Source organism: Anomalospiza imberbis, chromosome 1, assembly GCF_031753505.1.
Source record: "Anomalospiza imberbis isolate Cuckoo-Finch-1a 21T00152 chromosome 1, ASM3175350v1, whole genome shotgun sequence".
Classification (NCBI taxonomy): domain Eukaryota; kingdom Metazoa; phylum Chordata; class Aves; order Passeriformes; family Viduidae; genus Anomalospiza; species Anomalospiza imberbis.
The window spans coordinates 138077621-138103642 of NC_089681.1; the positions used below are offsets into that span (position 1 = coordinate 138077621).

General features: G+C 40.0%; 1 protein-coding gene across 4 annotated transcripts in view; it reads right to left on the reverse strand.

Annotated features, from left to right (window-relative positions):
* Positions 1 to 4766: 4766 nt before the first annotated feature.
* NRP1 (neuropilin 1) overlaps positions 4767 to 26022 on the reverse strand; it is a 114917-nt gene continuing 93661 nt past the window's right edge. For 2 of the 4 annotated variants that reach the window (XM_068173335.1, XM_068173309.1), the window contains exons 13-18: positions 23192 to 23251; positions 15971 to 16102; positions 11985 to 12259; positions 11402 to 11495; positions 9753 to 9812; positions 4767 to 8519 (exon numbers count right to left, since the gene is read on the reverse strand). In XM_068173335.1, coding sequence (XP_068029436.1) covers positions 8230 to 8519; positions 9753 to 9812; positions 11402 to 11495; positions 11985 to 12259; positions 15971 to 16102; positions 23192 to 23251 — 911 coding nt within the window. In that variant the 3' untranslated portion in view covers positions 4767 to 8229. The remainder of the gene's footprint in view (positions 8520 to 9752; positions 9813 to 11401; positions 11496 to 11984; positions 12260 to 15970; positions 16103 to 23191; positions 23252 to 26022) is intronic. The other 2 variants (XM_068173317.1, XM_068173327.1) reach the window with 1 other exon arrangement.

Sequence of the window (26022 nt, forward strand, 5' to 3'; positions counted from 1 at the left end):
AGCTGAGAGAATGGGAGATCTGATACCACACTGGGCTTCCCGCGCTGGTAAATGGGAGCTGGGGCGCCCTGCACCATACAAGACAGAGCCTGGGGAAATGTGGCTTAACTGGCAGCCCTCATCTTAAGAAGAAGAAAGGCCAAAGAAATGAGAAAGGAAGGTAATGTGGTGTAGGTCATGAAAAATGCACTTGAAATGCAGGTTATGAGTACAAAATGGTATCATTTCCTGCATATAACTGTTTGGAGAACATGCAAAGGGTTTGGTGTTGAGGGCCTGTGATCTTGCACATGAAGAGTCACGGTACCACCCTTTCCTTGCCTCAGTCTCAGAGGTGCATGGGTGTGAGGAGAGGGTCTGAAGTGACGCAGGATCCCCAGGCAGGTGCAAAGGAGAGCCCTTTATTCCAAAAACCCAGTATTTTTAAGCAATTAGCTGGTCATCAGCTACATAGTTTTTAATCACAGCAAAAAGTTCAACCAACCACCACAATGTGAACGTGCAATGGTTTTTCTTGTTTTCTTATTTTTCTTGTTTTTCTACCTCTAATATTCAGCTGAGTCACTTTCCCACAGTCCTTTTCTGCTTAGCTGAAGTAGCAGGCTGGAGCCATGATTTTACAAGGCCTTCCCTTTGGAAGGTTTTACCTATATGCAACGTGCTAACTCTAGAACATGGATTAGTCCATGTGAGTTGTAGGTGGGACCAAGCTGTAGTTCAGTCCATTCCTTTTTTTGCCTCCCATCTTCTGAAGACTGATTAAAAGAGAAACTAATAGAACCAAGAACAATAAGGTCCTTTCTGATTTACTCTTAACACTAAGTATTTTCCTGCTTTTCTTCCATTTTGTCAGCCATGCTAGGGGTAAAACCAATACTTGCCTACTTTGATATTCCTGTGTTCTCATCACTTGGCAGACTTGTTAACCCTTTCCAGATGTTACAGGTTAATTTCCAGAAGGTTTCAGTGGCTGTCTCCTTACTGCTTCACAGACATCTCAAATACTACCTTCAACCAGTCTGGTGACTTTCCTCTTCACTCCACAAAAATATATTTTAAAATAAAAAGAAATTTATGTTTCTTTACATATTCAGTGGATTTTTAAAAGTAATGTAAATAGAAGGTGGATAGAACTATCTTTTGTGTTGTTTGTCTTGTTTTTCTTGATGATAGACCTATGAGAAACATAGATTAGCAGGTTAAAAGTAGAGAAAGATGAAACACTGTGGTCTACTTAATAGTCTCAAAAGGCAAAATGAGTGTGACCCACTGACCCACTCTGGTATGCTCACAGTTATAAAGCTAGTAAGTAAATATTTAGTAAGAATATTGATATCAATATTTAATTAATGCAAAGATACCAGGCATGATGTTGAAAGCATTGAGGCTTCCTGAAAGGTAGATTATTTATTAAAGATGTAGTGTCTGAGTCTCTGACGTGGAGTACGCATCCCCGGCAGGGATGTGGAAGCGGAGGTGCTGGAAAAAGTGGGTTTTTCTCTCTTCTGACACATGGTATGTGTGGCATTGGGTGGTTTATTTCATGCCATTCCTTCCTTAGTAATGCATAGGGAAATACAGAAGCATTTGAGCAGTGAATGAATCATAAATTGCACTACAGAAAAATATATTAATAGTAGACCACACAAGCCAGTAGTTCAGCCCAGGCAATTTAGTTTGAAACAAGTGGCGTAAACCAACATGTTACAGAGGAAAGGGAATAAAGGTGAAAAGGTTTCAAGATGAAAATCATGCATGAAGAATGCCAGTGTTACAGCCCTGAGATGCTGCCTGGATCTTCAAAGTCACATCCACATCTGTTGCCTCTCTGAATTGAGTAATCCACCATTTAGGTTCAGCTAACAGATGGGTTGGTACCCCCATTCCCTTCTTCCATGCCTGTGGATTTAAAAAGTGCCTGGCAGATGCCAGAAACATTTTTATATTGAAGATATTTTTTTTTAGAATTGTGAAGTTGGGTTTTTTATTCTGTTAGGGAAAATGAAGTAATCAAAATGAAGGGAGTTTCCTGGTAATTCTCGTAGCAGCTCCAGTTACCAGAAGCACTTGTTTCTTCAGGCAAGCCCTTTATCCTCCAGACCCTCAACATCGAATCCCTCAGTCTTTGTCAGGGCAGCACCTGCCAAACCCTGCCAAACCTTGTCCTTACCTTCTACCCTTGAGAGAAACACCAGACCTCTCTCTCTTGTACCAATAGTGCTTCAGTAAGACTGCAATTCCTTTTTCAATTCAGACCCACCTCACTCATTATGGAAACACAACTATCTGTAATAAAATAGAGCGCATGATGCATAGTGATGGAGTAAGACGACAGGGACATGAATCAAATGTCTGAGAGATGAGTAAAAACAATGTAAATTTAAATAGGAGAATATGATTATTGAAGATGGAATTAGGTTTGGACACATGATAAGGCTCCATCCATCTGTGAAAAATGCCAGAAGATTTTTTAATGAGATTTTCAGTTATAAACGTTGAAACACCATCAGTCCTGAGGTGATAAGATTAGAGCTTGATTGTGTGTAGCTATGAGAATGGAAATGTATATAGAGATCTGACCTACTGTGGAAAAGCAATTAGGGACTACAGGGGGACTAATCAGCAAATAAAACAGCTATACAATGTATCCTGTGGCAAAGAAAAAAAAAAACCAACAAAATCAGGCATACTCTGTTACAATTTAACAGACATTTGTAGATAAAATTGTGGTTATGGGTGACTTGAGGCATAAAATGGTATAAAATAGGAAATTAAAGCTCTAATAAATTAATGTTGCTTGAACCAATATGCTGTTAGGCATAATGTATTGCAAAGGACAGGACAATTAAGGAATGGGAAGGGAATTACTTCTGGGATGTAATGTCCATATGCTACAATCTGAAAATCCAACCCAACTTTGACATTTGACTTTGGCAAAACAGCTTAGAAGAACTGACTTGGGCACGCACTAATTGTACATATGAAAAGACTTGTGAGGGTCAAAATGATGGCTGTATTAGCTTGCACCTGTCAGGTCTTCATATGCCTCATAAAAGGTAGGTTCTGAGACTGGAGGGGCTTCATCTCCACCAGGACTGGCAGCTTCACTCCAGAGGGCAGGGTGGCACAGGTGAGCACTGCTGTCATTTCCATGCTGCTCACAGGCCTCACACAACCTTACACCAGTAGTGCTGCCCCCACCCTCTCCTCTGCATCTGCCTTCTGCTGTGCAATTTATGTCCTGCCAAAAGGAAAGGAAATGGGACTGGCTACGTGGCTGCTGGATGTGGGATGGTACATTTGATTGGAGAAATAATAAAGGGGCTGGCTTTCACAGCCTGCCACAGACCCCTCTTACAGACCATGACCCTCATAGCTGTGCACTTCTGGCACTGTTTTTCTGTAGCTGACCCATCTGTTATTTCCATCTGCTCTTTTTCTTCAAGTTTACAAGTTATATTCTGAAAAGTAATTCAGATCGCATTGCACCATTTTTGTTCTTGCTTTATGCATCCTATTTAGTGTGGAAGATGGAAGGATTAGTGCCAAGCACTTGTTAGCTTCTAGGCAAATTAATGTTCCCTGAATGAAAGAGAATTTTCTTAACTTTAAATACTTGTCTCTCTTTCCTGAGCTTCATCCTCCACCGATTCACTTTACAGATTTCCCTTTTTCACTGATCAGTTCCGTTGCCATTAATTTTGGCTGGTTATCACAGAAGCAAACAGAGTGCCATAAAGTTCCCCTCTAATGAATTTGGGTATAGTGGTTCTATGGACAGCAACTTTCACAACCACCTTTTGGGAGCAATCCCGACTCTGAGCAAGAATTTTGCTCAGGTGCTTGCTGGAGTTCCATCTCATGTTTTAAACAGGTACACACAGCGCTGATCCCTTGAGGAGACAAGATTCAATACATTCTTTTCAAGTGCTAACAGTGATCAAGTATATGGTAATAAGTACAGTATTTTTCCCATCAGTAGTAAAGCAGCTGAAGTAAAATGTTTATACTCCACCTAATGACATACTGACAGTCTGTGCTTTGTTCATGTGTGCAATGTAAAGAAAAGATTTGTCAAACTTTAATGTGCAGAGTGCTGAGTATTAAAAGGAAACAAAATAGGTAAGTACTGCATAAAGCATGAAATGTTGAATCTAAAGCTTCTGATCTGGATGCAAGCTTAGTCAAGGTCTCTCTGCACATGGCCATATGTTCCACAGGTGAATTTGGCACCCAGCTGATGCCAAACCAGGCCCAATAGGCCACCCTGTCTGCATTTGCTCCAATCGTCAACCTGTGCTCTGCCTTGGGAAATTTGGCCACGGCTGAGTAAGTCCTGATGACTCCCCTGGAAATTTGCAGGGAGCTTATTGGTGAAAACCTTACCACAGGAGCAGAGACTCTGGGGAGTAACACATCAAAAGCGGGCAGTGCTTGGCAGTAAACCTCACCCCTGCCCAAGGTGGGTGTAACACCTGCACAGGGTGTGACATTGGGCGGCCCATGGCAAGGGCCAGTGGTGGCAAATTTGTCGTCTTAAATCCCAGCTGCTAAAAAACAGGCTGTGGGAGTGTATTCCAGCAAGGAAAGAGAATGGGTCAGGCAAAGGTGAGTGCCTCTATCCTAAACAATGAACAAACCCACCAAGATGTCCATTGGAGCTGTCTACTAACAAATACACTGTGCTTGTGGCAAGATGCTAAATAAAACCATCCATTTAATCATACCAATCAATGTTAGCATAATAAAATACATCAGCTATGGGATATTTTATGAAAATGTTTAATTCAACTGTTTCTTTGGAATGTAGTAGTCATAGTTTGGAAATTTAAGTTACAGTTCAGTTCTATGTGTTTTTTTATGCTACTCAGTGTCTGAGAATACAAATGTCATTTAAAGTTAAGGCTTCGCTGTTCATTTTGAAACAACAATTTACAAGTGTCATATTGTCATAGAAAATAAAAATTTCTGTAAAAAAAATTTGCACAAAGTTTTATGATGGTACAAAACATGAAGCAATAATATACCAGTAAAATGAAATCATTTTACTACAGAAGATTTTTATAGTTTTTCAATAAAGAAAAAAATATGTTATTTTACACTTTAAAAATTATGAAACAATCTAAAACAATATAAACTGAACATTTTGTAACACTGCCTTTACAAATTAATAACTTTATAAACATATAATTTTTTTAAATATATTTATCAGTGCAAGATACTTTTCAATGTAAAGTTGCAGTATCATTTTTCCTTTATTTGAAGGGCAACTTTAGATCTATTACCTTCAGAGAAGTAAAATCTTCAGTGCTAGATCCTCATTATCATAGTTATGTCTGAAGACCACAAAGGAGATATTTTTTTTTAATGTTCACTATTCTCAGTATGTTAAAAGAAGGAAAAAGCCCACCAAATACCAGCTTTTCTGTTCAAATAGATCAAGAACCAAAGCTGGTCTGGAATCTATTGAAATCAGTGGGAATATTTCAAAAGGTTTTGGGCTTGGGCTCCCCAATGGGATTTTCTCTTCAAGGCAAAATAAGCATGTAACTCTTAGTGAAGTTAGTGGACTAGAAGTTTTTTCAGCTAAGGAGAATAGACTCTTAATTTCTGACTCACACAGTGGTTGTCTGCTGAAAATAGTTTTGAAAAATCCTTTTCTTCTTTGGGTTAATTAACTAGCTGCTGCAATGCCATTATGGTCAAATTACAGTTTTAGAAACCAATGAAAATTCTACCTCTGACAAAGTGAGTCTGTCGCTTGGGACATCTCATGGACTAATTTTAGGCAAAACTTTCAGACCTTAGGTGCACTGTCTCACCTTTGGAGGACCCAAGGTTGGGAGGCTGGGGAGGTAGCTCTTCCATCAATCTAAGGTTTGATGACCTGAAGTGGGTGTTTGGGTTTTCATGATAGTCATTGCCTTTAGGACTCTTCTGAAGTAGCAACTGTCCATGCTTTTTTTCTGTTGGGTCATCCTTTAAAATATTTTCAACTTCAAACCTCATTTCCACCTGCTGTCTCACTCCTTTTTCTTCAATTTTTGAGTTACTAGTGGATTTTCTATATATTTTTCTATTTTATAGTTCATACTGGTGAAATTATACACTTCAAAACATATAGTGTATAAATAGAGGTGGATTCTTTTGCTCCAAGTAATTCAAGGCTGAATTAGCCCTTCTTTAATCCTAATCCTGGACAGGAGATTTTATTGCTCTTCTACAAAAGCAATTTTGGGAAAGACTAACTCAGAAAGTCCCAACCACTTCCCTGACTCTACTCAGGAATTTCAATGAGGAAAAACATGAGTTCAGCACTTGGTAGGATGTTCCTTTCCCCATGTTTGCACTGGTTTTCTCTGCTGGTTGGTGGATACCCAGGGGAAGGCTGACGCAGCCCCCCAGTTGTGGCTGTGCTGTGTGCAGGTCACTGCAGAAACCCAGGAGCTCCCCTTGCACCTGCAGGAGGGGAATGACCCCTCTGCTCTCTCACTACCTTGTACAGACCCCTGTGGGAAACATGCTCTTGTTTCTTTTTACCCTGTTGGACCAGCTGCACAGGCTGTTGAATATTATTTGACCAATAGTATTTGCCCGAAAATATTAAAAAAAATTGTCCCAGCATTGTCAAGCACATTTTCCCAACAGCTTAGAGTACTCAGTTCACTGCATTGGTCACTGCCTGCACTTGTGGTCAAACAGAAACCTCCTGGTATTAAATGCCAATTGGATATAACATGATAGTAACAACATACCCTACATACATTGTGGGATTTCATTCTGCTCTCAGTACACACTCCTAAGCCCAATTAGCATTGATTAGCATGAAAATACATGGTTACTGAGAGAACAGAACTCTGAGTTCAGGTAGGGGCAGGAGAAGGAAAGTTTCTCGTTTTAAAGGCAATCTTTTCTGTAAGGGAAGCATTTTCCCCAGTGTAATTAACAGGCAAGCTGCTCAGGATAAAGACATGTTTCATGACATCAGGAAAAAAGATACTGTCACTTTATGCTGTTAAGAAGAAACCCAAAGTTCGACTTTGGAGGATAAAGTTAAGAATTTTCCCTTATTTTTTAACACAAACTCTAATAAAATCCTTTGCCATTACCAGCAAGTTAAAGCTGAAGTTTTCTTTCCTTGGCAATGGCAAATGCTTATGAAACCTACTCAGAGAGACAAAGAGAGAAAGAGAAGAGAAAGGGAGAGAGATTTTACATTTGAAAATACATTCTATATGAAAGAACAATAAAAGGGGATATTGCAGCTTTATACAAAAGGGTCAAGAGACATGAATTGAAATACAGAAAGCAGAAAATCAAGCCAGGTTGTCAAATCTGATTAGCCCTTGCCTTGACTGAGGCTGTTTTCTTACACTAAAATATACTTTTCTTTTAGTCAGTGAGCCATCAGAATATGATTAAAGACAAGGGCATAACTGCAGAGAAGCTGTAGTTAATGTTAACACAATGAGAAGCAGTACAAACAAAAAGGCACTTGAGAGGACATACACTAGCCAGTGCCAAGGACTTTTTTTGTTTAGTTTTTAGGCAGTACACTTGGTTACCAGTTGTGTCTGATGATGGCACATACTCTTTTATGGAGTTCACAAGCACAAAATTTAGTACAACACTGAAAAACATCAATAAATTTGACAGTATTGCTTCGTAAACAGAGCTGACACGCTATATCGGTACTGATGCAGCAGTACTTTCAAAAACATCCTAACCCTTCTTTGCCTATGCACAACACGAGCAATTATACACAAATACAGGTGCAGAAGTCCACTAAATTGCTGTTACTCCAATATTTTCTGGGCACTGAGCTACAGACAGCATGTCCATCCAAAGGACCCCACTGAATACATTTTGTGACAGCATCTTGGATTTTGCACAGTAAAAACAAAATTATCCATTAACGGAAAACAAAAGAGAGGGAGAGAAAGAAAGACAAAATGAACTATAAGTCAATCATACTTGGTCTCAACACCAGCATTCGATTATTTCAAATAAAACCAACAGAAAAAGCAGACTGTACATGATTCAGGTTGTTAACACAGATTGTTGTCCATGTTCATCGGTTACACACTCATTGAAGCTCCTGAGAAAAGCTTGGCTCAGTGTCATCAATGCACTTTTCAGCCTGTACAGTAAAAGATCAACAGTTCCCCAGCACGACCGAGCTATGTCCTTCCATCCCAACTCTCTGACTTCTCCAGTTGCTTTATGCCTTCATGCTTCTGAGTATGAATTCTGTGTGTTTAGTTTATCTTTTTTCAGTTTTACACCATCGACCAGTTCAAAGTTATAATTCTCCAGTGCAGACAAGTTCCTCTCTGACATCCCATTGTGCCAACAGGCACAGTACAGCACAACTCCACAGATGGCTCCTAAAAGCACCCCGAGTGCACTCATGGCTATGATGGTAATGAGGATTGGATCTAGGGTCTTCAGGACATTGCCTGGCTTCCTGGAGATGTTGTCATCATAGTCGTCACCCGTGCGGTATGGAGGTGTAAACCCTGAGATTGAATAAAGAATTGCAAAATTTTCAGAACTGATCCTAGTGAGAACTTTGTTTAATGAATTGGAAATTTTGAGAAGACCATCAATTTTTTTTAACATAAGTTTTTTTTACATAATTTTAAAACCTAGCTTGTGCAAATAGTCATAAATAGCTGAAAACTGTAATATGGCCCGAATAGCTGTGAATTTTTTCCAGACTGTTCTCCAATCTTTAAATCTGTTACTAGAGCTGTGGTTCTGCCTTGGATTAAGTCTTGGGAGTGAATAAGGAGGCCTTTTAATTATATTTTGCCATGTTGCAATATATAGCTCAAAAATGTTTATCAAATCCTGCTCAGCTCAGTGTGAGAGGTTAGACATCAGTTAGGAATATCTAGCCATTTTATTTCTACTTCAATTACTTTAGGATTGGATCTTGAAGTGCAAATAGTGGCAGAACAGACACAGAAGAGCACTATGTCCTCTTCTGTAAAATATTCACTGGGTATCATAATGATTTCCCTCAACTTTTTTAGTTTATGAAAATGATCCAAAAGCAGCAAACCCTGTAATTGTTGCTGGAAAAGCCAAAAAGTCTTTTTGGACAAAAACACTCTCTTTCACTGAAATCAATTATAGCAATCCTGTTGACTGTAACAGAAAAAAAAATTAAGCTCATTGCCTGAAAAATGCAAGTATATTTTATTATTGGAACAATATGAAAATTATGATCCCTTTAATGATCCATTTACCATTATCATCATTGGAAATGATAATGCTTTGCTAGACTGGTCATAAAATGGCATTTTCAGCCAGGTCTGTGTAACATTTAACCTGAAGAGTTTTGAGCCTAATTGCTGAGGCACAGTGCGAGTCATAAATTGTAAGATAAAATGATAGTGCTTTCTTCAGCAGTGGACAAGCCTTCTAGGTAACAAAATATTGAGGGGCTATAATGTGCTTGCATACATATGAATATAATGTAACAAATTAGGTATATGAAATTTGAAATGTTTGAGATAGGCAAAAATAATAAAAAGGACATAAGTCCATATGACAGGGAAGAATAAAACTATTACAACCTCCAAATAAATGTAAGTCTTCTTATCATCTCATCCAGAAAAATCATAACACCTTAATACAATATGCAGTTAGAGAACAAATCTATAAATAAATAAATAGAATGCAAAAATTCACATTAAAATACACATTAAAATTCATTTCCTTTTAGGAAATAACACAAATTTTACCTGTTTGATTACTTTCTGGGTCTTCTTCTTCATCTATTTCATTCTCCACATCAGTTGATTCTAATGAAGCAAAAGAAATGACATTGATTATTAGGGTTACAAACACTGATTGACTATCATGCTGGCAATAATGGTATAGCAGATTTTCCTGTGTCAGAGCATCATTATGGTGGCTTGACAGAGCTGCTCATTATAATGGGCTCTGAAAATTAATGGAGAAAAAAAGAAAGATTAAAAAACTCCCCTCCGCCCAGTCTTGGCACAATTTTAGTTATCAGCAGGGGATTTCCATGCCTGGGAAAGAGAAATCAGTGTGATGAATTAGCATCTCGTTCACTGTATTTACAATTTTGGAGCCCAATTCCATAACACTTCATCAATTTAGGCATAGTTAATCACAAGAATAGTTTCACTGGCTGCAGACAAACCACTTGTGTTTGGATTTCAGACTGAGCTTTTGGGTTTAGCTCCCTCAGGCAGAAATCTTTGCTCAACATTTGGTTTGAACAACCAAAACACAGAGGTAGGAAAGAAGTTATATTTCTTTCTCGTGCTGGAGTCAATTAAATGCAGACATTGTGGTCTTAGCACCTCTCTTGGCACTGGGGATGCTGCAGGAGAACTAAGAAGTGGGTCCTGCCTCCCTTTCCTGCCAACTGCCACTCTGGTGGCATTTGATAAACCCCAGGGGGTGGACCACGAGGTAGAAAGATTGTTTCCTCATCCTGCAGTGAAATTACCACCTAGCTGAAGACTGTCATGTTACCCTCAAAAGGATGTTAGCTACAAAAGGTGAGGAACACCCTCTATTATTTCTCTTAGTTGTATTGTTAACTCACACAGAATAAATGTATCTTCTTAGTGCTAAGAGTTCTCATTTCTATTCTCTCTTTTATATAAAAATAATTGCTTCATCTCCACTATGAAGGACAGCATTCTGTTGCTTGTGTCTATTTGGGGCTGCTGCTGCCAAATTACGTGCAGTATGCAATGTGCATATGATCAGCAGTGACTGGAATAACTCAAGGGCTGGAATAAATAACTGGCCAGGAATAAAAGGGCTCAAAGAGCATCTCAGGAATAGCCTGGCATAGATATGGGAAAGGCCATGTCCTAACGTTGCTTTGTGTCCCACATGTCTGGGAGCTGACGACTACAGCAAATGAGCCACAGCAAACTCAGAATGACAGGACAGCAGAGGACAGAGGAGACGCCTTTTCACCCTTCCTGCTTATCCTGTAAGGCTTTGATATGGCCCTTTAAGAAAAATTAAGAAGGCCTAGTAAGTGATCTAAAAAGGCCGAAGAAATAAAATTGGATTTTGTGCATTAGGTAAAACAGGGTCCTGCAATAGGAAAATCAGAGAAATTTAAAAAGGGCAGCAATATGAAATACAGGGAGAGACATGAAATTGTGAATTTGCTGTGACCCATGTCAGTAGGATGCCAATTCTGATCCAGACTGCTGCCATACCAAGGTGACACCAGTGGCACTGACTATGAATAAAGCTATGGGCTGAATCAGGATATTTTCAGTGGAAACATAACTAATAATTATCTATCTCTTTCTCACAGATAAAACCAGCTATCAAAATGAAATAAACCATATTTTGGATGAGAACTCTCTATGTTCTTGCTAGTCACACTTACTTCTGCAATCCTCTTGTGCTATGTGATTGTCAATTTTAATATCATCCACAGCAATTCCTCCAGTTCCTTTTCCAATTTCTCCCTCAATAACCACCTGGAAAAACAAGATAGTGTTCACATTGTTTTCATGTTAGCATACAACTGCTGCAGTCAGGATTTCTTAATTAGTTATTAACACACATCTTCACTTGCCCTGATGTCACACTTGTGCTTCAATTGTGGCCAGAAAATCAGCATTGCTTTTATGAACTTATACAGGCAAATGTAAATTATGCACTGACACGACTTTATGAAAGAATTTTACATCAGCAAAACTGTGGCAAAGAGGCAGTTTTGTGACTGATGATAAATGATATATGAAGTATTTATTTGGCCTCTGATAAGAAAGTGCTCGTATCACAGTAATTTGAGATACCATGAAATATTTCACTATTATTAGTCACAGAAACGTAGCTCATCTGTAGGTGTAATATTGTCTACATAAATCCTTCGGTGACATCTTTTACTGTGGGGTATAAAACATGACCAGCAAGGTGTTGCTGGCCTTGGCCGTGGTAGCTCAGCGAGGAACAGCCAAGCTCACCTGGTAGTGTTTCACAGACTTGTGGAGAAGAACACGTCCTTCCTTCCAGTAGTTTGCCTGGTGCCCGCTCAGGGTCCACAGCACCTGGTCATATTCATCGGGCTTCTGGTAGCGCAGTTTGATCTTGAGGGTGCCGACGTGCGCGCCGGACATGTGGTACCAGAACGTCATGCAGTGGGCAGAGTTCTGTGAGTAAATCACGGGGCTCAGCAGTCGGGCGACTTTGCCTTTCTGGCTTTCATCAGCTTGTGAGTAAATGAAATTGCCATCTCCTACTGTGACAGAAGGACTGTGTTAAGAATAGCCACCAGCTTTAATTTTCTTTGTCAACATAAGAATCCCTGACCACCCCATATCTTTTGCTTTCTTTCCATGCTGATGAGTCAAGCATCACAAACAAGAGAGTCAGAGTGCATTGTTTTGGGAGCTCTAGGAAAGCTGATATGCTTTGAGAAGATGGCCACAAAGCTGATCAGAGGGCTGGAACACCTCTCCTCTGAGGACAGGATGAGAGTTGGGGTTATTCAGCTGGGAGAAGAGGAGGCTCTGGGGAGCCCTTATGGCAGCCTTTCAGCCACTAAAGGGGACTTACAGCAAAGATGAGGACAAACTTTTTAATAGGGCCCTTAGTGACAGCCTAAAGGGTAATTGTTTTAAACTAAAAGAGAGTAGATTCAGACTAGATATAAGGAAGAAATTTGGTGGATGGTGAATCATTGACACAGGTTGTCCAGAGAGGAAGAAGACACACCATCTCCAGAAACATTCAAGGTCAAGCTTGAAGATGTCCCTGGTCACTGCAGGGAGGCTGGACTAGATGATCTTTAAAGGTCCTGTCCAACCCAAGCAATTCTATTATTCTACACTTTTTTCTGGCCATCTCCTCTGCTGTTCATTGGGATGTTTTGTGCCAAGAGTGAGCCCTTACAACGTGCTCACCACATGAAACACACAAGGCATTTGCTTTCGTTAAGGGAAGGAGGCACAAGCATGTTTGGTGAGACAGCATTATGTGCTCCATTAGTCAGTGTGCACCTCCTGAAAACAGCCATCCCTGCTTCAGCAGTCTAGAGAGAAATCCCTGGGGCCGACTCTATGTTAATTGTACAAAGAGCTATTAAAAAAAAAATTCTGTTTGAAGTAATCTGTGCTCAAGGTGCAAAATTAGGATGGGAAGAATGCTGAGAAGGGTGAAATGGCTTTGAACAGCCATGGCCAAAGATCGGGAACAGAGATTTAAAGCACGTTCCCAAATAGAGGCTGAGCATTGTCACAGATGGTGTCAGAATTATGCCCTTGATTTTTGTAACAATATGTTGGGCTCTATATATTTGTGAGCCCTTTTCCTGAAAGAGTAAGATTATAGCTGATACTTTCTCAAGGGCATAATGGATTTATGCTTGTTGAAATCTGAACACTTAATAGTAACTTGGAAATTTACTTTCTCAATCATGCTGAGAGAGAAGCATGTGGGAGTGTGATTAGTTTGGTAACAGAAAATTGCTAAGTAAGATACTGACTACAGAGAAGTGTTTCTGAATTACATCAGCCACAATTCCAGTCAGCTTTTGTGCAGACAGTCATGGTGGAAAAACACAAAGTTCATCCTGGGGTGTGTAAGAATAGATTGCATGTGCAATGCACTCACACGAAAGGATGGAGTCAACATTTATTGACATCATCCTATTGAGAGTAGGAAGGATTAAAGTAATAAGAAAAAATACTATTTCTTGAGTATTGCTGAAATAAGTATACATATCACTGTTTATACCGACACTCAAAAGAAAGAAAAGTAAAAAGAGGCAAAAGAAGGTGTCACAGAAGGGTGGTGTTTTGTCAGCATTGGTCTTTGCCTATACATAACGTCCTTGAATTTCATGTGAAATAGTGTATAATTGGATTGCAATGGTATAGTCCTGCACCAATGAAGACAGGAAGATAAGCATTGCTACTCTTGTAAGCATAAGAAGGACAGAGTAGAGAGATGGGAACTAGGAATGAAGAGGAGTGGGTTAAACCCAGTGACCAGACCTAATAAACAAGAAAGGAGCATATTTCTTCTAACATGAGACAAGGGTGCTTTTTTTTGTTTGGATCTTTCTGTGAGCAGTAGAGGTATCCTGTCCAATATGCATATTGAAGAATTTTATAGAAGATGATGTTATATTGTAAAAAAAATTAAGCTGTTTTTTCCCTCTGTCTTTCTGCAGTAACACCTTGTCCAGCTTCTTAAGCAGGAATGCTTATGTGTATACATTCTATCCAACATTGCTTCTGTGCAGAGCAGCACAACGTGCAAATCTCATCAAAGAATGGGGAAATCCAGAGGGAGGAAAAAAGGAAAATAATCTCAGCATTAGGATGGCTGACTGAGTTGGAAGACCTAACACTGGCCAGACTTCATCACAAGATATATAATTTGAAGTGACATACAGTGTATCCTGCTGTCTACAAGCAATTGCTGTTGACGATAACTTCTGTGTATTTTTTCAGCTTTACACATGTGTCTGAGAGAAAGATATGCCTGGGAGTTGCTCACTGTGGTTCTCCCAATACATAGGATGGCCTTGTTGTGCAGCTGAGGGCTTGTTTGGGACATCAGTGCCATTCAGACTGCTCATGGTCTGTGTTCACACCCACCCCATTCTGCCTGATCACGAAACTGGCAGGTGAAGGTGCACTTAGAGTCCAAGGAGAATCTTGGAAAATATTGAAAGTGCAGTAGAAGAAAAAGAGACTGCCTTTAAGATTTACTAAAGCTACAGCTCATGGAACAAATAAGTTTTCTGTACTAGCAGGGCCCAGTGGAAACAACAAAATCTCATTTGAAGAATATAATTTCTTCATCTCCTGATTGAAGGCAGGTTCTTTCTCTATAATCCTTGATGGCAAAGTGCAGATAGCTCTCATTTTCAGAATATTATTGCAGTGCCAGGTCAGGAACTCTGTCTTCATTGTCTTAATTAGAGCTTTACTTATGCATGCCTTTTAGATTTTGTCAGTCTCTGGCTAACATAGCTTTTAACCTCCTTTCAATGTCAGATCCTACTGAGCCATTTCACTTTACTCTACATCAATTTTTCCACCATTACAGCCTTCACTTCAACTAACTGCATTTAGTTAATTTGATGCCATTTATTTGTACAATGCCATTTATAGTCAAAGTATTACAAGTTTTTTTTTTCCCCCTGAAACTACTATACTTGTCTTAAGATTCAATTGAAAGTGTCTCAGAATTTAAAAAGTCCAATTTTGTCTAATTTCCTTGTCATTCTCATTAAGCAAAGGGTAGCAGAAGTGGGAAGGGGGATTCATCTCAACCCATTTGATTAATCTGCACGTATGCAAGAGAGAACACTAAAGTAAGAGGCTGTGCAGGTCACACAGTGCCCTCCCTTCTCCACTAGCCTGCAGCAAATTTATTGCCTAATTATGCTGAGCTATGAGTTAGTTACTGCAAAACAAACCAATCAATTCCCCAGCGAGATATTTCTTGAAAAACTGTTTGTGAGCAGAGGATGCCTATAATATCCAACTCCTGCTGGAAAGGAGAAGGGGTGTGGTAAGATGCCCATCTGGGAAGTTTCACTTACATACAACACTTTCTTATGGTGGATAGTCCCAGTAACTACAAACAGGAGTAATGTGAGGTCATTAACTGACTGACTGTATTACTTGGTCAGCAATATTTGCAAAATATTTGGTGGGTCAGATTTTTTTCTACCCCAGGTGATGATTACCCAAAGGCAAGTCAGGGGAAGGGAATATCTTCAGTTCCTGACACGAAACAATCTTTACTCCCCAACAGAAAGGACATTTACAGTCAGTTGTGATTACCGGTAAAGGATTAGGTTTACTAGAGAACCATCTTTGTGACTTTATGTATTTTAGGTATAATTCACTCTCCTGTGATTTTGGAAAACATTGGCATTAAAAAGAACAATCTCATCCCATGTAAAGCAGCTATATCATGAACTCATGATTACCTGAGTGGTCTTGAATCGGCCCAGTTTTGCTGGTCAGGATTGCCCACCTTAAATCCACCTGGTTATCATGCTCCCAGTGGCACAAAGTCTTTTGGGATCCCCAGCCAAAGGCACAGTTGTATAGTGGTGGCTCTGCAAGGAAAGATGGAAAAGGGGGGATGAAATGTGATTATTAATTACATAATTTGGATTTTGTACTTCAAAACAAATGCATACATTTGACCATTGACAGAACCATTCCTTCCTGAGACTCTGAAAAGCCATAGCAAGAACAGCCCTCCTGGGAAACAGATGAAAAAATCACTATTTTTTGTAGAATATGTGGTTGCTTCTTGTCTCTTTATGACCCATATGATGGGATTTTTTTCCTGTGGTTAGATTAATTCCTCTGATTCACCCGCATTATCTGATAACTGCGTTGCAGCACAGAAGACTCATAAAGAAAGCTCTGGCTTACTTATCAGATGTATTTTCTGGTTGTCAATATCTCTGCACCATAATGGTGCCACAATTTGCAACTCTCAATGAGATTTGGACAAAAATAAGTACAACAAGAAATATTAATGGAATATCCTTGGCAGGAAAGAATGTCTGCTGAAGTCTACAGTTCTTGGCTTCAATAAGGAACTTTTTTCAGCATCTTCCAGACAGTTAAGTAGGCCCACAAGATGGCAGCATTGAAATGGACAAATTGAGAGGGAAAAGGGACAAATGTGGCTGATTGCCAAATGAACTCAAAATATTCTGCAAAACAAGTTCTGCCTAAAATAAGGGAAGTCTAGTATTATGGTCAGGATGAGATCAGATCTTGTTTTCAGCTTCTTTTCAATTCTGCCCAAAGGTTTAATACATAGTAGCTTATTTTCTCCAATAGAACTAGGAATTTCAATGGAAAGATTATACAAAGATAGCATATAAATCCTTTGCAGTTCTTATTTTCAGAAGCAGTTTGAAATCTTTTGAGCATTTGGTTCCTACCCCATTGGTATGAACTTTTATCTCACCTTGAGCAGTGACAACTCCCAGTAGAGCAATACCCTCCCAACAGCAATGTGACCAAATCTTGGAGTATTTTCTCAGGCATGACTCATGCCTTATTAAAGGAATAACTTAGGTTTACTTTAATGAGATGCTTTGTGCAAGTATGAACTAAGAACAAAGGACTCTATGCTTCCATCAATATCAGCTCTGGGGGAAGAATTGTGTTTCTTGCCCATTATTAATAAAAAAAGCCAGGAAAGATAATGCAACTCTTAGAATGTGCTTGTTTATTGTGGGAAAATAATGAGAAATATGGGCAGTGTGTTGAGACCTGCAGTTGGCCAGACCTTTGAGGTGGAGCTCTTCCAGTCTGAAGAGGCAAAGACCTCCTGCATGTCCTGAGCTGCCAGGGAAGACTGGTAAAGCTTTTGAACTCACAACCCAGATTTTAATGGAAGGTAAACTAGAATAATAATTTTAACAACACAAAAACTCAGGTGAGTATGTTGAGACAGAATGGATATAAAAATGGTTCATCTATCGTGATTTCCTTGCCTGCTGTGTCCTTGTTTGGCAGGCCCTTGCTCCCAGACACAGTTTTTTCTCAACTCACTGGATTCCTGCATTGTGGCCACCGTGCCCTCTCCCCTCTGGCCCCTAGAAAATTTCATTCTGTCAGCAGAGACATCTGAGCCTATGGCAGCTCCTGCCTCTCTGCTCTGCCTGTCAGTGTCTTGGCTGTGCTGTGGTGTCTCTCTGCACTGAGCCCTCATTCTTCACTCCTTTCTTTCATCCTCCCCATCCTGTCTGCCTCCCCCCTCTCTCCTGCTGGCCTCCAGAGGGGTCTACTCCACATTGTCACGAATGCAGCTTCCTAGTTGGGAACAAATTAATTCAACAGATAATGTCTGGCACAAGAATTCAATGTGGAGGAAAGATGTTTCCTGGAGCACCCTAGCCCTTTCTAGGAAAAAAGCAGATTGGGGTGAATAATCTCTCTTTGGGCTCAAAACGTTGAAGAAGCAGAACTGAGTCTATGCACACACGAGTGCAGAAAGGCAATCCTGGAATTATGTCTCTTTCGTCAGTGTATTAGGTATTTTTTTCTAGACAATGGGGCCAGGATCAAAGACATCTTACCCAAAAGGGGACATCTGAAAATCATGGGGGGTTTTAAAAGCAATGAATTAAAGAGTTTTAAGATTGTGACAAATAGCCTTTCATTGTCAAGGAGGCCTAGGGAGAGCTATATTGCATGGCTTTGACATCAGAGCCATGAGACAGAACTTTAGAAAAGGTTTTAGAAAATGTAGAACAAAATTAATCTTATTAATCCCAAAGGATTATATCACTCAAAGTACTGATAGCCTGTGTGGTATTCAGACCACAAGAAAGGAGAACAGTGGTAGATAGATCACATCCATCTGAAGATACCACACAGCAGAAATGAGCACATAGCACAAAGACAGGACTGGTATTGTTCAACTCTGAATAAAAATAAATAGCAGAATACATAGGAGAAGTATGTAAATGAATGATGAATCCAGAGCCTCAGAACAGAACAATATTCTGGTTTTTCCATTTCACAGCCTAAGTAATGTGAGATACCCAGTGAAGTTCAATGTGGATCAAAGGAGAAAAATTCTCATATGATGTGAATGGTACTTGCTCCCTTGAATGCTGCTAGGATTGAACACAATTCAAAGAGAACTGGACACTGACACGGACAAGGAAAACATCCAGAATTTAGTTGTTAATTCTAAAGTGCAGGAAGTGACAAAAGCCTTTTACTTCATGCTCTGATGACAGTTCTGAACACTGGGATCAGAAGGAGAGCTTCAAAACAGAGCTAAATTTCACAGCTCCATCTAATAAATACTTTCTTACACTTTCATTTGAAATATATAGTCCAGGAAATTGGCAAAGAGCCTAAGTCTGATATGCTTTGGCCATGCCTGTGTTCCTTGGCTTCAGACTCAAGAGACAGCATGGTGTAGCATAAAAATGAACTTGTTTTCCACGCAGAAGTAGAATCCACTGAAACTGAGGAGAATTTGACTAGTAACCTGCACGCAGTTAGCTGTTTCTTGCTAGGTTCCTATTGTTTTCTCAAAAGTTATTGTGTTACTATATTCCTTAGGCAATCACAGCAATGGGATTGAAGGTCAAAGGCAAGGCATTTCAGAGTGCTCTTATTTTATGAGCTTCTTAAACATGCCATCTCTTATTGCCTATTCTTATGTCTCTTCCAGTGCTTCTCCAAGGGACTCATAAAAAAGGAAAAATAGGCCTGCTAGCCAATTAATAATGGACACTTGTAGCATCAGGATAGGTTCATTATGGCTCAGTATGGACAATGGATCTGCCCCAGAAAAGACAGGCTAGTTCAGCCCTTCTATTAAAGGTCCCAGGGGGCTGATACAGTAGCTCACAGCAAGCTACAGGCAATCTGTCCCCTTTGTCCTTGAACTATAGCCTGGCAGCTCTGGTGGAAGGAAGGAAACTAGGGACGAGTAGCAATTGTTGGGCTCCCTCTGCATTGCTGGCCCATTCCCATGCTAGGATAATTCTCCTGCCAATAGGTGATTGATCTCTGGGTTTGTGTGTATTGAGAGGACAAAGAAAACCAGCTATTATGTAATCAAATAGCAGCAGCTCAGATGAGAATCTGAGAGGGAGGTGTGACGAAATCCCATATGCCTTTTTCAAAATGTAGGGTACGTGATACTGAATTAAAACAGATTTATCCTCTCAAAGAATAACCAACAGCTGTACTTTTTGACCACATCTTGCTCACAGCTGGGACCATTACTGCACATGAACAAGAAAGTAATTTGAAAATCTAGTTGAGTGAGTTTCTTGCGAGTCCATTAATCTTTCGTGGCCCACAGAGTTTGACATATTTTTATAACTCCTCCAACAAGAGGCAAGAAGAAGCAATAATGGCATTAAAGATGATATGAAAATGTTCTCTAAGATGCTCTTGCCAAAGGGTAAATCAACATTAAAATAGGAAATTACAAACATAATTTGGACCACTTCAAAGCAGTATATTTGGTCTGATTTATATTTGCATTTCACCTTTTTATACCATTTATGCTGGCAGCACAGAATTACCTTAAATGATAGTAAATGATAATTTAACAGTCTTAATATCCCTTTACTGATACAAAGTTGCTCCAGCATAAATGAGAATCAGACTTATCCTACCTTTAAATTATTTCTTAGCAGAGCTTTTAACTTCAGGATTTTTTTGTTATATTTTTCTAACATAGCTACTACATGCGTGAAAAACAAGGTACTTCTCAGAACAATCTGCTTTACAAAGGACTCAGATTACACACTGAGAGCATGTAATGTAAATGAACAGCTTGCTCTGTATGTAAATAGCTAAGAGACAAGCATTTCAAATAGTCCTTTAGAATTGAAAAAGATGTGTTCAAAAACGACTAGATGTTAGAAAGTCTTAGGGCTGAGAAATGAGGTATTTATCTTGGCAGATGGATTTGTAAAAGGCATCTTTTTAAGTTTGAGGAGGAAAGTAGATCCTCTCTTAAAAAAATTTTCCAAACCTTTAAACATTTTTAGCATTTTGAAATCATGATTCTTTCTATTTTCTTTCAATTCAGTCATCTTGAAATGAAATGTAAACGAGTCCTTGATGGAACATCTTGTTTATACACAGAGGCTTTCCAGCTATTTGCTCTTAACTGTTTCCATAGTGTATGAAAGCTGGTTGGAATAGGATAATCTCAGGCTTTGACACACACAAGCATGTTAGTCTGGGATAACAAGATTAGGGATATTTGCAGGCTGGAATGCAGGCAGAAGGACAGCGGTACGTGGCGCTGGCACCTACGGCAGAGTACCTGTGCCATGGCACGTGCTGCTGCTGAGAGGGCTGGTCAATCTCTGTGCCCAGTCACTGTGGCACAAGCTGCTGTGGCCACCACTGGCACCATGTACCTGCTGCAGGGTCACCCGCTGGAGCCTGCAAACTGCAAGTGATCTGGAATAGCTCCTTGGCTTGGAGCTCATCATTTACCTCATGGTGCATTAGCATCTTAAGGTAAACCAGGCCTTAAAGGGAATTAAGGCCAAAGCTGAAGGCTCAGTCCTTGATGTGTTAAATTCCTACCTTGTTCAGCTTGAGAAGAGCTGAAAGAGTGCACTTATCCTTAGGCAGCAGAGGGCCAGGGCCCCCAAGCAGCCCTGGAACTTCAAGGACAGTTTATTTGTGGCTGACAGAGCAGACTCGCTCCCGGCTGCATGGCCCCTGCTCCGTGGGTTTCACTGTGGCACTCGGGTCCAGCCACGTCCCTTCAGCAGAGGGAAGTGTTTATACCTCCTCCAGGCCAGGAGGGGTTTCCTCATGCTGAGGGAAATTTGTCTGCCCGTTTTTGGGAGTTTTGGCTGGTTTTCAGTGAGGGATTATGAGGCAGCTGGAAACCTTTATGACTTAAACTGGAAATTCTGGAAACCTTATTCTTATTTATTAGCGTCTGGCTGATCTCTATCTATGATCTTTGTAATGTGCTGCCATGTGGGAGCCTGGAGTTTGGGATGTGAACTCGTCCCTTATTCCCCGGAAGGAAATGGTTCCTACAAGCACAATGCAGGGAAGTAACATTGGCATGCTCTGAACAGAGCCTCAGAAAGTCTTTTAATAGAGAAAAAACTTGGCACATCGCAGAGTAAGCAAAGGTGGTGCAGGAGGGAAGTAAGGAGAGAAAATGAGGATATCTCAATCTCTGGTAGAAACAGTCAATCTGTTACTGGAGAGTCCCACCCAAGCCAAGGGGATTGAACACAACCTGCAAAGCAGCTGGCACTGCTTGGGAGGGAGTGAAACTGCACTGCACAGAGGCACTTTCTAAATTTGCAATTTGTTTAAATGCAAGAGGATAGTTTAAAAAAAACGTAAAAAATCCTTAATCTCATCAAAATAGAAACCTAACAGATAATTTCAGACATAAAAATTAAAATGCTTTGCTCTAAATCCACTGCACAGAATCTTTTCTTCCTCTGCATCCCCAACCCCTTTGCAGAACTGCGAGATCAGCAGCAGCCATCCAGCCCTTCAGCAGCACTGACTGTGAAGAGGAGGGTGGAGAGGTGTCCCAACAGAGGGGACTGGCTCACTGTTGTGTTTCTTATTGGACTGGTGCTCCATAAAGCAGGGCAGAGGTAAAAATAGTGTATGCTGACTTAGGCAATTGGGTGACCCTGGAGACAAATTTTGAGGAAAGTAAAAGCATTGGTCGCTGCAATATCTGAATGCAGAGGCTGAGAGTGGGAATAATGTCTGAGCTAAGTCAGCTCTATCTTTTAATCAGATCAACACCATAAGTGTCCTTTAGGAATTTTTTTACATCATTAGTCCCTTTCATTTGAAGCAAGACTGGATTGTGTCACATGGTTGAGGAAACAATGATAAACATTTACCCACCCTGTTAATAAATCACTTGCAGGACTGTGCCTGACTGTGCTTTAATGGAGGAAATGGGAGTAACTGAAAAATGACCTCTTTACCACTCCACAATTATTAATGCAAAGGATTTTTAACCAGTGCTTATAGGTTTTGGAGTTCAGGTTTTCTGCCCAAATCCATCCTCTCCCCCACTCCCAGTAAATTGTACAGGATATTAAAAAAAGAGTATGAAAGCTGAGGAAGCAGCAAACTAAGGAATTTAAACGCTTCTAGCTATTCTATTAAGTAACAAGGATCTGCTGCCACTGACAACTTGGTTTTCGCTTTTCAAGTACTTGGTAGCAGTTTATGTAACCCCATTTCAAGAAAACTTGCTAGAAAACAATATTGTAGAACTGCCAGCTCCCTGGTGGAAAAAACTGGCAAATTTTGCTTGTCTTAGCTTTGTAAAACCATGGATATATATAGTGAGTAGGCTTGTGTGGCTGTTTTTGTTTTCCTGGAGTTTGCAAACACACTTCGTGTCACTGACATGCCACATTTAAACAGTGCACTGTTTGATTAAGTTAGTTTAATTTTGTCAGCACTTGGCATTTGCTGATGCAGAAGGAAATCTTGTTCTCTGCTGTATCTACATGTGGATGAAAGGAATAAAATATTTACTGTACAGAGCTAAGAGACCAGATGCTTCTTTACTTCAGAGACTTCAAGGAATGGTAAGTCAGGAAGTGCTGCAATTCATTATTTTGTCTCTGGCATGAGATTTGGGTATGGAATTTATTGTGGTTTTAATAAGACTTTTTTTTTACCTGGTTGTAATGTATTGTCAATTACTGTTGGCTTTTCTGTATTCAGCACTGTAGTCCCACCTGGAAAAGAAATTATGCATATCATGATACATGTGACACAACAAAGGACACAGCAGTCATTAGGAATAACCTATATATAAACGTGAAATATTACTGTCTTTGTTAGACATGTAGGTAACTGAGTATGTGAGCTTAAGCATGAAAATATGACATTAAAAGTCTGGTTTCCTTTATCAAAAAAGCCCCACAAGAACTCTTCATTAAATAAAGCTGTCTATCTTTGGAGTCCTTGCAAACACCAACTAAATCATCCTCACCATGTCCCTGTGACCATCCTTGATTTATAGAAACTGATTTGCTCCAAATCACAGGGGAAGTGAGCAGCTGGTCTTCATGACACCTCCTAAGAGTCACTATTTTGTCCATTTACCCATGACCTGCTGTTTCTCATAGCAGGGATGTGAGGTAAAACTGGGGCTCCTTGTAAGTTTTTTCACAGCTGTGTTGTGAGATCAGCTCACAGGAGAGGTTCATGGGAATTGCCAGACTTTAGGATCTAGTCTAAGGTAGGTTTCACTTCTGTCTCAAAGTGAAGGAAGAATTAAGGACTTCCCCTTTGTCCTTTTCTTCATGCAGATAAACAAGAGGTGAGTGGGGTCATGGCCCTCTCCTAGGCTTACTAATTGATATTTTTAAAATACTTGACTTTTTAAAGCAAGCCTCATACTCATAAGGAAACAAAAAGGAAATTAGTACAATTATAAATGCACGGTGGGGTGCTGATTGCCAGCCAATGACTCCTGCTTTTCTTTTCTCCAGCAAGCAAGTGCTTAAAGCATTATAGAAAGGATGACTATGATGACTTCCAATGAGAATGAATGCCCAAGCTGTATCAGCTTTATGTTTATGAGAATGATCTGATGGGAAATGCTATAAACCACGCAAATAGAGTAGCTCTGTATGGGGTCCAAATAGAGCAGGAAGGAATTTGGCCTACAGCACAATTACAGTTAATTGCAAGGGAGGCTTCACTGTGGTACTCACATATGTGCAAGTGCTGTCAGGGAAGTGACTCTGCAGTGGCGCCCATGAGAGCGCGCACGCCACGCTTGCACTGCGAACGGGTAAGAGAGGGTAAGGCACTCATGAAATCCCCTCTGCACTGCCCTGCTATCCTTAATGGACCACAAGACTTACACACTTGCCTTCTATGCACTTTGGAGGAAGAAAAGACTGTTTACAATTAATTTGTTGGTTGAATCAGTTATGTGCACTTTGTTGTCATAAGTAAAACCATATGTACAATGCAGCATTTCTCCAATGTCCAGAAGAACTGGGCATGCACTGCCTAGGGTTTCTAGATGTTGTAATAATAAATTGTACTTAAACGTCTGCACTTTTGTAGGAGGGCAATGCAGTAATTTTCAGTATTAATACTGAGAAACATTCAGTTCCCTGGAAGAGATGGTGCTCAGGAAGGTTGGCAGCTGTTCCCTCGTCTTAGAGATTATAAATTGCCCCCTAAGCACAACCTGCAGAAGCTGCCAGAAGGTTTTTCTTCTGCTCAATAAACGTTCCCTAAGGGACATGTTGGATGGAGTCCTGAGCTCCTTGAAGTGCAGAGACTATGAACATGGAAGGTGCTTGCATAGATCTGTCTGCTTTCCTTGACAGAGCCTCCTCTATGTGCAGTATGTCTCTACCTATGGGGCTTTGCAAGACAATGTAGGGCTCTGCTGGAAGCTCTAGTATTTCCTGACCCGCATCTTTCTTTTCTGAATAATAAATAAATAAATTACATTGTTTAGTAACATTGAAAGCTTTCTGAGCTACATTAACACAATACAGACTATTTTATCAGACTCCCTTCATGGCTGTTTTCAAAAAGAATAAGGTTAATCTGAGACACTGATTTGAAAAGAAGTGACAGTGACTGTGCACTGTCTTTTCCACTCAATAATTGTTTTTTTCAATTTATGATTTGCAACATGCAATTACAGGAGATATTGGCAAAGCTCAGAAAGGGTTATATTGAAATTTCATTTTCATTTGTTTCTGTTGCCAGATGTTCTACTTGGCTCATTCCAAAAAGCCAATCTCTTACCTAAACTCACCCAATGACCTCTTGGACAGCTATTGCCAGATTTTAATGCTATTTTATGTCATGGATATAAGAAGCAATAAACATTTATTAGATAAGCACATCAGGGAGCACTGATGAAATAACTTGTGTTGCTGCATCTAAAAACAAGCTCAATTACTGCAGATGTATAGACCTAATCAAACAGACACAGAGATTTGTGGAACAAGTGACCTCCGAAAAGAGATCAAAAACATAGAGGTGCAGTGTCAGCTGTCTTAGAAGGGCTAATGATTCTGTGCAGAAGTGTGAGGATATGAAACCTAGCATGCTTCCTCCATTTCAGATGCAGTCTATGTTACATCTCCCCCTCTTACTTTTCTGCTGCTGATGGCAGCTTGGAGAACATCAGCCCCTCTGTGGCTGTAACATTGTGTAGGCAGGGAAACTCATGGAAATATTTCTGTCAGTGTGAGCATGTGGCAGTGCACTTTGATGAAACAAATCTATTTTGTTTCTATCTGGGAAAGGTTTGGGGATGAGATTTGAGTCCTATACTAAGTTTTAGGTAGGAAGCCTATAACTATATAGCCTATAATGTAAACCAAGCAATATTTCAAGTTCTTTAATCTCAGACAATAAATCTCAAGAGTATTGTCCAGCTTTTCTTCTTAGTAAGAGAAAGTTTGATTAGAAGATTTTATTAGACACAATTACCACTCAAAAATTGCCCTCTCTTCCATTTAGTCAC